Genomic DNA, 15,236 nt, shown 5'->3' with positions numbered 1-15,236 from the left:
ACTCGGCTCATTCCCGCGGTACGCGCGCGTCGAGGCGAGGCGGGCGGCGGAGGAGGAGGAGCGTGCGTGTACTACTCCTCTTCCCAAGCTCCCAATGGCAAGTGGTAGAGCAGCCCTTATAAAGGGGTCTCAACTCTCCTCAACTAGCAAGGTGGGACTAAACTTCCCACCACCTGCCATCTCATACATGGGCCTCAAGATTAACCAGGGATTAGTGTCTTATATGGGCCTAAGCCCATCCATAATCCATCTGTTTAAGCGAAAGTAATTAATAAATTCTGTACTGATATCTAATACTCCCTCCGTCTCAAAATAAGTGCCTCAGTACTTAACTTCAGTACAAAGCTATATTAAAGTTAAGACACTTATTTTGAGACGGAGGGAGTACAATGTTCACAGGATTTTTCATTTCCCCGTCTTTTTCTTCTTTGAGATCATGACTTCAGGTGTTCTCATCAAAAAGAGATCAGGTCTTGGCCTGAATCAGGTTCCTATTTTAGCCAAATGGTTGGCCATTTCATTAACTAATTTCTGGTTTAGCCTGATTATTTGCGAAGGACAGGCCTGGCGCAGTGGTGAGTGGTGAAGTACTCCCCACTTGTGTCAAGAAGTCCTGGGTTCGGCGTGGCCTCTCTGCATTGCAATGTGCAGGGGTAAGGCTTGCCTCGTATAATCTTTTCCCAGTGGGGGCTTCTAGCACCTGGTCTGTCTTTCGTGCTAATTATGTGCCATTTTATTCGTTGATTCCTACTCCTCTCCAACCACTGGAGTATAAAGAACCAAAACAAAATTTAACTCCAGGAACATAGTTCGCTGAAAGGAAAAATTTTACATATCTCGATGTATGCAACAACAGTTGAGACTTGAAGTGTTTGAAGTATATTTATGAGGAGCAGCAAACCTTGCTAACAGATAATCCTACTGGTATTTTAACTCTACAACAAATGCAACCTTTATTCCTGAACAATCCCACTGGTATTCATTTCCCTTTTGTGCAAGTGCCAAATTACATGGTGGGTCAAAAAATTACAGAACATACACATATGAAAAATGGAAAATTTTCTGCCATACAGCTGTTTCTCCAGTAAAAAGAAAAAAAGACCAATCGAATCTTGTTGCTAAGGATGCTTTCCTGTACACGCCGCTATGATGCTTTTACCTGCAGTTCAGGAAAGTACAAATTATTTTTATTTGCATCTCCTTATCGACAGGAAATTGCCAACCAAATAATCAGGCTAAACTGACAATGGTATAGGTATCGACAGGAAACTCACTGTGGTTAGGTACTTCTCCTGAATTGTCAATGCCCCTCTACATGCCTTTTTTGCATCCAGGCTTCCAGTGATTTCATTCAAAATCTGTTCTCAGGGGACAGGAACATAAAAAAACATAACTTTCGGTTATGATCAACATTGTGTGTGTGTGTGTGTGTGTGTGTGCGTGTGTGTGTGTGTGTGCGTGTGTGTGTGTGTGTGTGTGTGAGAGAGAGAGAGAGAGGACCTTGACGACATCGTCGAGACCTTTTGCCTCCCCCAGTAACCGCTTGTTTCTAGCCTCTATGACGCTAGCTACAACAAAGACCGATAGAGGGATCTGCTCCTCTTGCTTGGCTGCCTGCAATTTTTTCCTTTCAAACTTTCCACACTGTTTTAGGGTATTTTCATCTTTTTCATTTGGTGGGCCCGTGTTACTCTCCAACATTGAAAAAAAACCTGGATTGTACTCCATAGACCACATGAGCTGCAACATTTTGAAGATCAAGAAAATAGTTACCTTGTGGCCATGAACGCCTTTCATTAAGAAACCAATGCCCAATGTAGTAATTGGTACTATTAGATTAGGATTATCAACAAACCTTACCTCCCAAAGGTACATTGTGTCTATAAAAGAGAACTCTCTACGAAAAATAACCATCAGCATCCGAAAGGCAAATAAGTATTCACCTCCATCAAGATTTTCTGCATACATTTTTTTATCAGGAATACAAAAACTGGAGCTCGTTGTTAAATAATTGATGAAGCAAAGGCATTCATTTCTTGAACAGTCTAGTAAAGAACATTGAGCTCAAAAAAAAACTCTACCTAAATGCTCATGTAGCTTTGGATCAACAGTTTTCATTATTGTTGACAAGGTGGTCAGCTGAGATCGAACTCCAATTGAGGTAGAAGTACTCTTGAAATTTTCACGCTGCATATTTTGAAGGTAAAATACTAAAGCTTTTAGTATATGCAGAAACATGAATGAAGTCAGATACCACATGCAGCAGAACAACTACTATTACAAAAAGCACAGCCAAGAAATTCAGAGTTTTTTCGCTTCTTTTGGTACCAGTATCAAATAGCTACACTTATGCACATTGTCCCTTTAAGGTTTGGGAAACCAACAAATGCTTGTGCAAAGCAAAATCGGCTACCTACAATTCAGAATTCAGACTGAGTAGGTCTCAAATTATGCAACCATATATATGTAAAAGACTTTATTACCAGGTGTATCTTACAACAATCATCTTGCCATTCATGTTCATGCAAGGTTTAAATGTAATTGTATGCATTTTTTTTCTATAGCCTTTTAGTTTTATATGTTATCTGTAGAAAGCAATGCAGTTCCTAAATAATTGAAGATGTAGAGGATCAAAATGTTTCTTGAGTGATAAAAGGATAGGTGTGCTTACCACTCTGCGCATCAGCCGTTCAAAGCACCAAAAAGCATCCGCTTCATGTTCCAAAATGATTGATATTGGTGAACAAAGATCACTCATTCCTGCTCATGCATGAAAGGATTTAATAAGCATATATACAACATACTCCCTCCGTCCCACAATATATATAAGATCATTTTTCAAGCTATGTTAGCTTGAAAAACAATCTTATATTGTGGGACGGAAGGAGTAGCATTTTGGTCCAGATTTGTTTCAAAAATCACGGCTCATGCATGAAAGGATTCCCCTTTTTACTAATAATTGATCCAGATTTGTTTCAAAAATACTTGATCTGCACACGCAGACAAAAAGATCTGCATTGCTTAAACAACTCACCCTGACAGTAACCGATGTCAGTGTCCACCCATGCGTACACTGTAAGAATGTCCCACAGTCGTGCCAAGTTCTCCTGGCTCTCGTAATAAACTAGTGTACGGTCAGTTCGATTAACATCGAGACCTGCAATTGAGTAGTGAAAGAACCAGAAAATTTAAAAACTTGAAGACAATATACACCAACTGTTATTTATTTATTTTACATGCGATGGATGCTGAAAACAGAGGCAATACTGCTGCTTACCAATTTGGTGCAGAAGAAGTTTCCATTGAATAACTTCTTTCGTGAGCGGTCCATTATTGGTTGGTTGTTCTCCAGTCGCGTTAGGATCCTCGATAGGCTGGCCATCTTCTGTTATGACAGGCATAGTAATTACCCTTCCACTACCAACTGTTGTGTCCATCTCTCGGCACTTTGTTTTCAGTTTCTCATATTCTAACCTATGAAAATATTCAAATCAGTATAATCCTCATCCCATCTATATGCTGTATTTATAACTTTGTGAAAAGCATGGTGAACTTCCTGAAGCACAGCATTGCTATGGTGCAGCTTAGCATGTGACAGAACTACATTAATCCAGTTTTCAACAAATTGAAACTTGTAGATACAATGGCTTGAATGTCTATCGTTTTTTTAGACTGCTTCCATTCTTGTAGAGAACTCCATATCTCTAAACTACTTGTGATTTATTTGAGAAATTTTAACTCTCAGTTACTCATAAGTATTATCCTATATGCTTAAAGTAGATACTCTTGGAAAAATAAGGACCAAAAACAAGAAAGGTGGTTGGTGAGCGCTTTGCTAGATTGTACTCCCTCCGTAAATTAATATAAGAGCATTTAGAATACTAAAATAGTGATCTAAACGCTTTTATAATAGTTTACAGAGGGAGTAAAAATTATGAATCGCAACGGAAAGTGAAACTGTAATGAAATGAAAATGGACTTAGATGATAAGGTGAAAGTAAGATGCAAATGAAGATTGAAAAAAGAAAAAAAAAACCTTCTCTGTTGCCGCAACTGGTTCCTCTGTTCAGTAGTGCTTTTAGGGTCGTAACAACCCAGCAAATACTCCCAAACTTCTCCTTTGATATTTGGGTGGACACCCTGTTGGCATGACCAAAACAAAGACAAAGTCCTGGTTCAGTTAAACCGAGGGGTCACAACATGTGCATAGAGGCGGTATGTATGCCCCAAGGGATACTAACAAATGCCCCAAAATGCCCCAAGGGTTGAAAACAGTGTGAAGGGATGCACAAGATACTACAACAGAGTCTACGAACTGAATGTTGTCCAGGGTAATAACGCTGCTGGTGATGAATCTGGAGAAAGGAAGATATATATAGCTCACCCCACGCTGTACTCTCATGATCATTCCAGCCGCGTCGAGGCAGCCCTCCTCGTTGAACAGCAGCTTCCATCTCCTCGGACTCAGCGTGCGGCGAGGCTGCCAGAGTAAAAAAAACAACAACAAGACAATCAGTCAATAAATCAACGCACTCGACGATCAATGCAATACAATACAATCAGCTTCTGAGCAAATGATTAAAAAAAAAAGAGCCAGCCTATGAGAGTCTGAATGTGCACATGGATACTACAGGGGATCCATAGATAGGCGTCCAGATGGGGATGATAATTCGTGATGCAGAGAAGAGGGATGATATGTGCAGAGAAGAAAGAAGCAGAGGGAGGGGGGGATCGCGTGGGTGCGTGCCATGGGCTTGAAGCGGGACTTGGGGGCGTCGGTGCAGTCGGCGCGGGTGGGGTAGATGGTCTCCGGATCGATGAGCATGTCCGGGTCGTTGTAGCAGCACGCCAAGAACATCATCTTGCCCGCCCCTCCTCTTCTCGATCCCCTTCCTCCTCCTCCTCAATCGACCAGATCGGAGACGGATCGGTCCAGACGCCGGCGACCGGCGGGGCTTGCGGCTGGCCGGGCCGGGACGGCGGACGAAGATCGCCGGGCGGATAAGGATCGGGATGCTCCTCCGCCTCCTCGATCGATCGATCGATCTGTGTGTGTGACGTGTGTTGTGGAGAGAGGTCAGAGGTGGTGTAACGGCTAAATTTGGCCGGGTCCGGTCGGGAGTGGGGAGAGAGAGGACGGAGGAGCGAGGGGAGAGAAGAAGCACGGCACACAGCTGCTGGATGGGACGCCTTTTTCTTTTTCTTTTTCCTTTTCTTTTTCTTTATTTATTATTATTAAATTACCATTATTACAACATCAAGCACAGCTGCTTTTCATTTTTTACTTAATATAATATAATAAAGGCGTGTCGACAACTTCCCAGCAATGGAATTGGTCAAGTCTAGTCTAGTATACATTCCTGTATACTCCTATTTCTTTTCTTCTTGTGAGGGAAAATCGATTACTACTAACACAATTTATTCCTACTATAACTATTTATATATCCTTCTTATACTTTCTTGTGTGTTCGTCGTCGCATTCTCCATCAGCTGGTCGATGATTTGTTTCTTGCGGCTAGGATTGTTGTTGCTCATCTTCATAAACTATAATAGCCTTCGATAAGATTTCCTTTCCGTTGGGCTTAATTGTATATTTTTACAAATCATTTGGGCGGAGGATACACTACTTGTTAATTCTTATATTGTCACTCCAGATTTATTTATTCTGATGATGATATCAAAAGGTTTGCCTCGGAATGGTAGGCACTCCAGATTTTGCAACAAATTAATTTAAAAAAATCTTGTGTGAATATAATAAGCCGTGCGTGCGTGCGTGCTTGGTTAACACGACGAACACCCATGCCACTAACCGAGCCAGCCAACCAACCAATGTCGTTACAAGCCACAGCCACGGCCAGCCAGATCCAGTGTACTTTGTAACATATTTGATATTGATCATCATATAATAATAACAATAAACCAAAATCACCATCACAGGTACTAACAACAACAAGGCGCCTGGTCTGTCATCCGCCGTCCAGCTTGACACGGCGCCGGCGGATAATCGTCCTACTGCTTGCCTCCGATCTTGCAACGAAAGATGCGTTCATTCCGGCGAGCGTGATCGACCAAGGTGCAGGCCCAGGTTTTGGCTTTAGCTTTGGAAGCTGACAAGTGCAGGCCAAGCTTCTTCTTCTTGGCTTAAGCCTTGGAAGCTAGTAGCTCGCACGTGACAACGTCATCCATCGACGCGGAGCGACCGGACCCCGAGACTGGGATGAGGTTGAAGACGGGCGCCCCGGCGGCTCCTCCGAGCTCGGCGAAGGCCTCGTGGAACGCGCGGGACATCGCGTCCGCTGCCGCCGCCTGCTTCACCGAATAGTAGAACCTCAGCATCTGCGGGTATAGATGAATTCAGTAATGCTGATTTAGGAGGCGGGACCGGTGCGGCTGCGAAAAGGAATCACGGGCCTGAGACTTACCGTCACGTCGTCCCAGGAGAAGCCGTTGTCTGCCAGGGTCTTTGCCAGCTGGAAAGCGCAGAATCTGGCTATGGCTTTCAAATGCTCCTTTGAGGGGTGTGATTGTTCGGTGCTGGGACAGATCTTTGATGCGATGTCATTCGTGACTGAAACCACAGCAGAGCAAATCTTCCCAGCGACCGTGTTGACCAGGCAGCATGAGTCGTGCAAGGCAGAGTATTGTGCGCTCCACTCACTCAGGACTTTGCTCGGTGATGGCTTTGACCCTCCGGCCTCCGGCTCTCTGGTAATATCTCCATCATCATCATTATCGTTGTAGTCATCAGCAGGGACATACAATATTGGTTTTATCTCCACGCACGCTCTGAAAAAATGGGAACACATATTTCTTATAAATTTCAGCATGGCATCACCAAACATGTTTATCCAGATGACACGGGTTTTCTTGCTGATAAAAAAGATAGAAGAAAAATATGCTTACCCTTTTGGAAGATCCGGTGCTAGTACATATAGAATAGTAGGATACGATCCACTTCTTGCAGAATCCAAATGAGCAATATATGAGTTCTGCAGTTTTTGTTCAACTGCTTCCTTCTCAGTGGATGTCAGGTGGGCAGAGCAGTACACGAGAAAGTGTATTGCTGAAGAGAAGATAGAGCTCTTGAAGGCATTAGCCACAGCTTCACTATTACGCAGTGCTAGTTCCAGTTGAGCTGTTGCACCTCCAGGACAGAGCTTCATCGTAGGGGGATCAAGCCCGAGCTGACCGGCCATATAGAGAATCTCTCCATAGAGTGTTGCCTGAAAGACATTAGAAAGAAATTTCATGTCCCAGTGTAATCATATGTGAACACTCTTTGCCAACTGAATATACCGGCAACTAGTCTGCGCTCTGCAGACAGCAACTAGTCTACAGACAGCTTTTAATATGAATTCATGGCATTATCATGGAGTGTTCTTTTACCTGGCTATAAGGTCCGATGCAACTAGGAGCCCAGCATGAGATGCTTTGTACATGCAGAACTCTTTTGACCAGATCATTTGACACTAGAACCTCCACATATGCATGGCCTAAACCAGCCTGAACAAGTGGTAATTCAATTGTACTGCGCGAAGGAACACCAAGGTGACATTTCTGTTCTGTGATGAAGCTGACATAAACTTCATTGGCTAATCCAAATTCCTTCATGCTTGAAATGTAGAGGTGAACATATACAACATTTGCCCAACTTAACCCTCCGTCCTTGAGCTGATTCTCGATTCTGCTCAAAACTTTGACTAGATCTGCCTTCATGCCTATTGACGTAATGGAATTGTAAGTGAGTGTCCAACAAAGCAAGATGAAATAGAACATAAGGTACTCCTACCAGGCAGAGAATTATGAACAGTTCAATAACATGGAAATAAGTAGCACGGGAGTATGCACCTTGCGAAGCACTAGAGGGTTCTTCTATCCAACAACCAATGGAAAACAAAGTCTTCCCTGTCTTTGAAATGCATACATTTGTATCTGGGTAAGCATCAGAGGTTGGTGTTGGATTCAAGGTCTGTTTGGTTTCCCCATCCGTGTGTGCAATAGCTCCATTTACTTCGTACAAGCAACTAGAATTCTCTTGAGCAATAACACCATCCCCAATGCTGCTAGATGAACCTGGCTTGGGCTCAACATGAAATGCCAGCGGATGAAGAATTCCAACTGAAGCAATGGAATCAGCAGAGTGGAGTATCACTTCAAAATCATCAAGGACAATCCTTGCATTCTGCAAACATAGCATATTATAGTGCAGAAAATTCAACTGCTGGTGTTTACTGGTAGGAGAACATTACTGTGCATAAGAAAACTCAGCAGGCATCTCTGATGAACATGTTAGTATGGACAGTGCCAACATGGCGTGGAAAGTGGTCATGATGACGGTCTACCTAGCATTCTAAAACAAGTGTCATGATGTTTTCAGTCAGCTCCTCAAACTTACACGAAATAGAGGGCAGTCAAGAGTTAGTGTTTCGTACTCTCCACCTTCACCACAGACATTGATTCCAAAACTCCTAATAGGATAAACAAAGAAGATAAATTACAAGATGAAAATATATGCGAGCAAAAGACCAGCATTTACATAGAGATCAATGAGAATAAGACATGCAGAGAGGAACAAACTGTGGTACATTTCTTTCATTACAGGAGACTCCCATTTCTATTCCTGACAAAACAGAGTTTGCTTCCAGGAACCAACAAAACATTACTAGCCAGTTCACCAACACTAAACATAAGACCTAATGGGGGAAGTAATATTCACAGTCAATCCATCATACAACCAAGAGCTAGACAAACTAAGTTTTACTCCCTCCCTTTTTATTTACTCTGCAGATTAGCTTTTGTCTCAAGTCAAACCTTGTTTTGACCAGGTTTATAGAAAAATTATTAACATCTACAATACCAAATTAGTACCGTTAGATTCATCATTGAATATATTTTCACATCATATATATTTGTTAATGTAAATGTTCATATTGTTTTTTTATAAGCTTGGTCAAACATTATAAAGTTTGACTTAGGACAAAGCTAATGTGCAAAGTAAATAAAAACAGAGGGTGTACCAGCCAACTACTTTTTGAGGACAATAAGAGGCAAAAACTAGCATTCGTATCCATGACTGCAATAGCGATGTACTTTCAGAAACCATACTCGCTCATTGATCACTACATGAAATTAATCCCCTTGCTCATTCAAGCCCATAACCACTCAGAAGGGACGAGAAGCCACTCTTTCTAACATGAAATGTCCTAAAGGCCAAAAGGCATGGATAGAAAGGAGTTAGGAACGTACTCATTCATTTGGAGCAGATGGCTCTTTAGTTCAGCCAGTTCTTTCCCCAAGTGGACAGAAGGTTTCAACCCCATTGCAGCCACCTATAAACGCCATAGGATCAACCACTTGTTCCAAAGAGACAAATGCAATGATGCAAGCAAGTTGAAGAAAACGGCACTGTATACCTTGACTGTTATAGCCACGATGCCCCTTCTTATCTGTAGGGATAAAGATCAGAACAAAAGTGACAACGTGAGCAAACAGTTTCTGCCAGACCAGGCAATCTGCCGAAAGAGGAACAGAAAAACTGAACTCTTCACATTTTACCATTTCTTCGAGAAGCAGAGTCTGGTCCTGCCTCCACATGTAGGCGAGCGAGACCAGGCCCAGCCTCGAGCAGACGCTCTCGACCCGGAGCCTCTGGTAATCGGAGGCGATGGCGCCCGATGACACGGCGCCAATAGACGGAATTCGCCGCTTCACCTCGCTCAACAGGGCAAACATGTCCTCCACCTCGTCTCCCGCGGTGACACTGTATTTGAGAGCATGATCCCTGCGGACAACAATGGCCGATTGAGCGAAGTCACATCAAATTCATCCCAATAGAGCTATGACATTTGGGGGAACAAAAAGCTGAGGACAGATATGTTGCCTTGTGGATCCGCTGATGCGGCGGCGGAACAGGGGCAGGCCCATGCATTTGGCGTAGCAGACCACGATCTGGTGCCCGACCTAGATCCCCAAAGACCACAAGCAACCAGCAAATTTCAGAAAACAGAGACCACATTCATCACACGGCGCGGAGAGGAAGAAGAAAAAAAACATGTGGCGCGGGAGCGGGGAGGGCGGGCCGTACGGTCTGGTACATGTAGCTGTCGAGCTCGTCGACGGCGTCGTCGAGGGGGACGAGGTTGGCCAGGGCGACGACCTGCGGGCAGATTAGCGGCGAGGTTCAGCAAGGGCGGAAACGCCGACGAGATTACTGGACTGGACGGGGTGGGGGGGTCGGGCCCTGCCTTGTGGCCGTAGTCGAGGCAGCGCATCATGGAGAAGCAGCTGTCCTTGCCGCCGCTCACCAGCGCCACCACCTCCATCTCCGGCTCCGGCTCCGGCCGCCTCCCCGCTCGCTCCCTAGGCGGCTAGGCTAGGGTTAGTCAGAGAGTCGTCACTCCGTCAATCCTCCTCGAGCGTGGAGGCCAGGCGTGATTTTTACTCCGTTCTGGGGTAAAGTGAAAACGACGGGGACGGCTGACATGCTGGTCCCACCTGCCAGTGACACGCGTGGCAACAGGTACAGGGTTATTTTACTTCCGTGGACTTTTCTAGCGAATAAGGAATCAACTTTTAAAAACTGTTTTCATGTCAAAAAATTTAAAACATATTCAGCTGTATAAATATTTTTAATAATGGTAAAAAAATGTTATTCCTCTGTTCTAACGGACAAAAAAATCGTTTTGGTTTTACTGGCAACAGCCACAGCATTTTTTATGAAATTTACATGATTTCTCTTCCAAAGAAGGCCATTTCTTGTACAATCACAGTTCATATACATCGATACCGAAGCAATGCAAGAATATCTATAACCAAGGAGGCTGGAATTTTATACTGGAAGTTACTTTCATCAACTTTCTGTTGTTGAACAAGCAGATCCAGAGGTTGCAACAAACAAAGAGAGGAGAGAAAATTACAGCAAAGTCTCGGAAAAAAAGTTTGCCAAGTCCCAGCGGGAAGGTAATAAAGAAACATAAATATGTTGAATCTTGACCACCTCTAAATTAATCACCACGAAGCTAGGACTTGGCCCTAACGCGCACACGCCGACCGACGACGACGACGACAACAACAACCAACAGCAGCAGCAGCAGCAAATTATTGCTATCTATCAAACAATGATGGTGGTGGTGATACTACCAACAGGCTGGAAGCACCATGGAAATTATGGGATGCTCCAGGCGGGCTGTTGACGAATAGGGTGGTGGTGGTATCCTGTCATTTACAGAGTCGCAAACGGCGTCGTTTCCTTGTTCCATCGTTCGTTCTCGGGTTCGGGTTCGGGTTCCCTTGTCCCCCTCCCTTCCTGTTATTTCCTCTTGCCGGTGCCGAGGGACAGGAGCTCGAGGCTGCGGTGGAGGGGCTCGTCACGCGACCCTCTTGCGACCGCCGCCCGTGAGAGGGACGTGGCCCTTGACTCGCTCACCCCAGGATTGACTCTCTGGGTGCTGGACGGGCGGCTGCCACCGTTATTGCTGCTGGAGAACAACCTGCTCGTCCGGCTGTACTGCTGCTCGCTCGGTTCCATGGATGAGCCTGGCCTGCTGCTTGATGCAACTGCTCTCCTCGATGCACTGCCTGTGCGGGAGGATGTACGAGGTCTCTCCACGGTCCTCTCCATGGTCCTTTCGCCGGACCGGTCTGTGCTATGCATCTGCAGAAATGAGACATTCATGGTTGTCAAGTTCATGGCACACATAGAAGGTCCACTACATGCGGCGAAGCAAAGTTTATATCTCTTCTATTCTGGAACAGGGAGTTGGACTTACAATCTCCTTTAATGACATCGATACAGTTTCCCGTGGTCGGGTTGCATGGTTGTCACTCTGATTCAGAGAAGCACTGGGATTCCTCCGAGCAGATGCTTCGCCTGTGACACAAGATGCTTCTAGGCTGTCATGATTGCATGGTTTGTATCATAGTTTCATTACAACAACTCTCATGTGCACAAGAACAAACCTGGGGCCTTCTCTATCTTCTCGATAGAAGGTCCAGCAGCTCCACTGACTCTTTCACTTGGCTGAACCAAGAATAGTGAACAAAGTTAACAATCTTCATGACAGGACAGTGTAGTCCAATTATTACAACCAAAGACTACATACCCTCATCCTTGGATTGGAGCCTATCTGGGGATATTTCAAAATGGTCCAGTCAAACACATAATCGAATTGGTATCCTGCAGAAATAATGCAGTTAGAAATGGGTACAGGCAGAAATTCATGAGAACAAGGTAAAGTTGGTCCAAATACACACCTTCCCGGATGAAGAGATCACGGAATAGTCTCTTTAGGTAAGAATAATCTGGCTTGTCTTCAAACCGCAATGATCGACAGTAGTGGAAGTAAGAAATGAATTCTGAAGGGTAAGACTTGCAGAGTACCTAGCACAAATTATCATATGCAAGTGTCAGTTTACTGAGGTTACTAAAAAAGGGACACATTAAGTTTCAAACATGAATTACCTCCACAGGAGTAAGCATCTTCTTCTCACTAATTTTGTCATATTTCTGCTTCTTAGTGCCTGCTTTCAGCCCCTGCCATGGCAGGCTGTTGAACGTAGAAAGATGGATTAAGTTAGCATTATTTAGAGAAACATAAATACATCATTGGTGCAAAACGTTAGAAGAAAACAGCATGTATGGAATGATAGATATGACGCACTAACCTGCCTCTGAGGAAGTACATAAGTACATAACCAAGTGATTCTAAATCATCTCTCCTGCTTTGCTCTGCATCAGAACCGACTTATGTTAGACAAAACTTAAATTAGCTACTCATTTCATCATTCAGAAAGCACAGCAAACTCACCAACGCCAAGGTGGGTATTGACACTAGCATAGCGTGCAGTTCCAGTGAGATTCTTGTTCTCCCTGCATATTGAAGTGAACATGGCATCATAATCAATACAAGGAAAGTACATTTAGTTGTTGACAATGCCCCTGTAACATCATTTATATTTTGCCGCAGTACAAGTAGTTTAAACAAACCTGTAGGGGATGTGCTTATGAGTCTGAAGGTCTCTGAATTTCTTTGCAAGTCCATAATCTATTATATATACCTGGCATGAATGTCAACAATATACAAAATTAGTTGGATTCAGAAATATATCATGTGTTTCATCAAAAAAACATTGTTAGCTTATGGCCTTAGTTGCATAACTGATTGCCTATATCAATAGACCTTCTCTGTAACTTACGCTCTAACAGCCTATATCAATGGACCATCTAGGTCATCCACTCTTGGTCATTAACCATATATCCTTTTTACAGCAGAAGCAGCAACACCATTACAAGCATGTTAACACGACCAATAGCATTTAACATACTTCATTGGATATTTGACTACTGGAGCAGTAATTTAGCAGTCAAAACATGTTTCTCTACTACAGCATCATTGTTGGACCTTCTTCAAGAATGCAAACCACAAACCCAACACTCCACAATTAATAACATCAACACACTACACCATAAGCTATGCGGTTAACTGGCAGAATGCATAAACAATATTTGACTTTTAAACAAGATGGTAGTCTGTAGTACAAGAGTGTAATTAAATTAGCAGAGAGGCGGATATAAGTACAAACCTGATTGGCTTTCCTTCCGAGGCCCATAAGGAAATTATCAGGTTTTATGTCACGATGAAGAAATCCCTTTTGATGCATGTACTCAACTCGATTAATCTGGAATGTTTGGCGAAAGGAAAGGAATGTGGTTAACACCAGAAATCTGTATAAAACAGGAAACTGGGATATATGTATAACAATGAACCGGAGGTGTTCTCACCATCTGATCAGCAAGCATGAGCACGGTCTTGAGCGAGAACTTCCTACTGCAGTAGTTGAAGAGGTCCTCGAGGCTGGGCCCGAGAAGATCAATCACCATCACATTATACTCCCCCTCCACACCGAACCACTTGAGGTGCGGAATGCCAGCTTCAAGCGAGAACAAACAAACATCTCTCAGCTCAAATTTCACCATCAGCAACCAATCAAACCACATTGATTGACATGGTCAAAGAAAGGTCAATGGCCATGGACTTACTTCCTCCCTGGAGAAGCATGTAGAGCTTGGACTCGTAATGGAGCTGCGGGTGCTTGGTCTTGACATTTTCCTGAAGAAGGGCCACAAAGCAGCGTCTCAGCAACCCCCGGCGGCTAAATATTTTGCACTAGCTAAACTGAGACTAGGTACAACAAGACAAGCATTTCACTACGGCGTGCATCTTATGATGGTGATCTTTTAGCGCAAGCAGCAAACTGTGCGACTCTTCTCAAGCTGTTGCTCGCTGAATGAATCAATCAAGTAAACGAAAGCTCTTGGTAGAGGATAGTAGGACGGAATCCAGTACCAGTTTGACGGCGACCTCCTCTCCTGTCTGCACATTCACAGCTGCAAGCAAGAAGACCAGCAAAGTCAGCATCTTGGTTCCCATACCCAAAGCAAGGAGAAAAATAATAGAGTAACGATATTGGAGAGGGGCGGCGAGCTGACCGAGGAAGAGCTCCCCGAAGGATCCGCTCCCGATCTTCTTGCCGAGCTTGAACTTGCCGCCGACGATGTGATCCATCCCCGAGTACCGCTGCCTGGCTCCCGACGAATCAACGGCCTTGACCCCCTCCCCTCCCCTCTCTTAACCCCGCGAGATCCAAACCGGCCGCCGCGGCGCCTGGGAGCGAATCGAGCCGGGATTTCGCGCGCGAGCTCAGATCCAGACACGCCGCCGAGAAATCCGGGCGCCGACCGAGCGGATATGTACAGCAGGACAGGGGAGCAAGAATCGAACAAACGAAACGAATCGAAGCGAGCGGGCCGGCGGGTCGGGCGAGGATATCCGGCGAGGCGGGGGCAGAAACCGTGGCTTCTCCGGAGGAGGCAGCAAGCAGACCGGGTTCCTACGGGCCGGCGGCGGGAGGGGAGGCAGGAGAAGCGGCGGACGGGGAGAGGGTGGGGGTGGGGTTGGGGGGAGAGAGCAAGGCGAAGACGGCGACCAGCAAGGGAAGGTGGGGCGGGGGAAAGGTGGAGGCGTGGGGGTGGGGATGCGGGGGATGGATGGATGGATGGATGATTAGTAAATAGAGGGGCGGACGCCGCCCGGTTACACGCACAAAACTGATTGCGATTACTGGTAGTAGTAGTAAGTAAGTTTTTTTTTTTTTGAGGAAGGTGGTAGTAGTAAGTAAGTAAGCAACGGCCAGCCAGACACAGCCCGTCTTGGGCCGCAGGCAGCTGCGCCCGTTTC

At 44.8% G+C, this 15,236-nt stretch overlaps 3 protein-coding genes across 5 annotated transcripts; all 3 read right to left on the bottom strand.

Moving 5' to 3' along the window:
- Nucleotides 1-772: 772 nt before the first annotated feature.
- LOC123139475 (rab GTPase-activating protein 22) lies at nucleotides 773-5,138 on the bottom strand. Of its 2 annotated transcripts, XM_044559269.1 has the most exons (11): nucleotides 4,748-5,138; nucleotides 4,385-4,480; nucleotides 4,037-4,140; nucleotides 3,278-3,474; nucleotides 3,035-3,157; nucleotides 2,672-2,760; nucleotides 2,082-2,187; nucleotides 1,861-1,958; nucleotides 1,501-1,740; nucleotides 1,275-1,358; nucleotides 773-1,159 (listed from the first exon to the last, which is right to left on the bottom strand). In XM_044559269.1, the coding sequence occupies exons 1-11, from the start codon at nucleotides 4,859-4,861 to the stop codon at nucleotides 1,145-1,147; spliced, it is 1,266 nt and encodes a 421-aa protein (XP_044415204.1). In that variant the 5' UTR covers nucleotides 4,862-5,138; the 3' UTR covers nucleotides 773-1,144. The 2 variants fall into 2 exon arrangements, with proteins under 2 accessions (XP_044415204.1, XP_044415205.1); XM_044559270.1 differs by lacking the exon at nucleotides 4,748-5,138 and having other exon boundaries at nucleotides 3,278-3,469; nucleotides 4,385-4,439.
- Nucleotides 5,139-5,729: 591 nt separating this feature from the next.
- Nucleotides 5,730-10,436, bottom strand: LOC123139472 (diphthine--ammonia ligase). 2 transcript variants are annotated; one of them, XM_044559267.1, is made up of 12 exons: nucleotides 10,245-10,436; nucleotides 10,085-10,156; nucleotides 9,881-9,960; nucleotides 9,556-9,781; nucleotides 9,414-9,446; nucleotides 9,247-9,329; nucleotides 8,396-8,468; nucleotides 7,849-8,182; nucleotides 7,387-7,718; nucleotides 6,904-7,223; nucleotides 6,423-6,786; nucleotides 5,730-6,336 (listed from the first exon to the last, which is right to left on the bottom strand). In XM_044559267.1, exons 1-12 carry the CDS (start codon nucleotides 10,320-10,322, stop codon nucleotides 6,142-6,144), a joined length of 2,190 nt encoding a protein of 729 aa, XP_044415202.1. In that variant the 5' UTR covers nucleotides 10,323-10,436; the 3' UTR covers nucleotides 5,730-6,141. The 2 variants fall into 2 exon arrangements, with proteins under 2 accessions (XP_044415202.1, XP_044415203.1); XM_044559268.1 differs by having other exon boundaries at nucleotides 5,730-6,306.
- A 368-nt stretch (nucleotides 10,437-10,804) lies between these two features.
- On the bottom strand, nucleotides 10,805-14,969 carry LOC123139471 (casein kinase I). The gene is made up of 14 exons (XM_044559266.1): nucleotides 14,489-14,969; nucleotides 14,346-14,386; nucleotides 14,039-14,108; nucleotides 13,781-13,929; nucleotides 13,582-13,677; nucleotides 12,986-13,056; nucleotides 12,807-12,868; nucleotides 12,664-12,727; nucleotides 12,461-12,545; nucleotides 12,253-12,379; nucleotides 12,102-12,175; nucleotides 11,959-12,019; nucleotides 11,769-11,869; nucleotides 10,805-11,653 (listed from the first exon to the last, which is right to left on the bottom strand). The coding sequence occupies exons 1-14, from the start codon at nucleotides 14,562-14,564 to the stop codon at nucleotides 11,309-11,311; spliced, it is 1,422 nt and encodes a 473-aa protein (XP_044415201.1). The 5' UTR covers nucleotides 14,565-14,969; the 3' UTR covers nucleotides 10,805-11,308.
- Nucleotides 14,970-15,236: the final 267 nt, after the last annotated feature.

The sequence above is a fragment of the Triticum aestivum genome, chromosome 6B (genome assembly GCF_018294505.1).
Source record: "Triticum aestivum cultivar Chinese Spring chromosome 6B, IWGSC CS RefSeq v2.1, whole genome shotgun sequence".
Classification (NCBI taxonomy): domain Eukaryota; kingdom Viridiplantae; phylum Streptophyta; class Magnoliopsida; order Poales; family Poaceae; genus Triticum; species Triticum aestivum.
The sequence above is the reverse complement of the archived record's forward strand: the minus strand, read 5'-3'. Positions and strand labels throughout refer to the sequence as shown.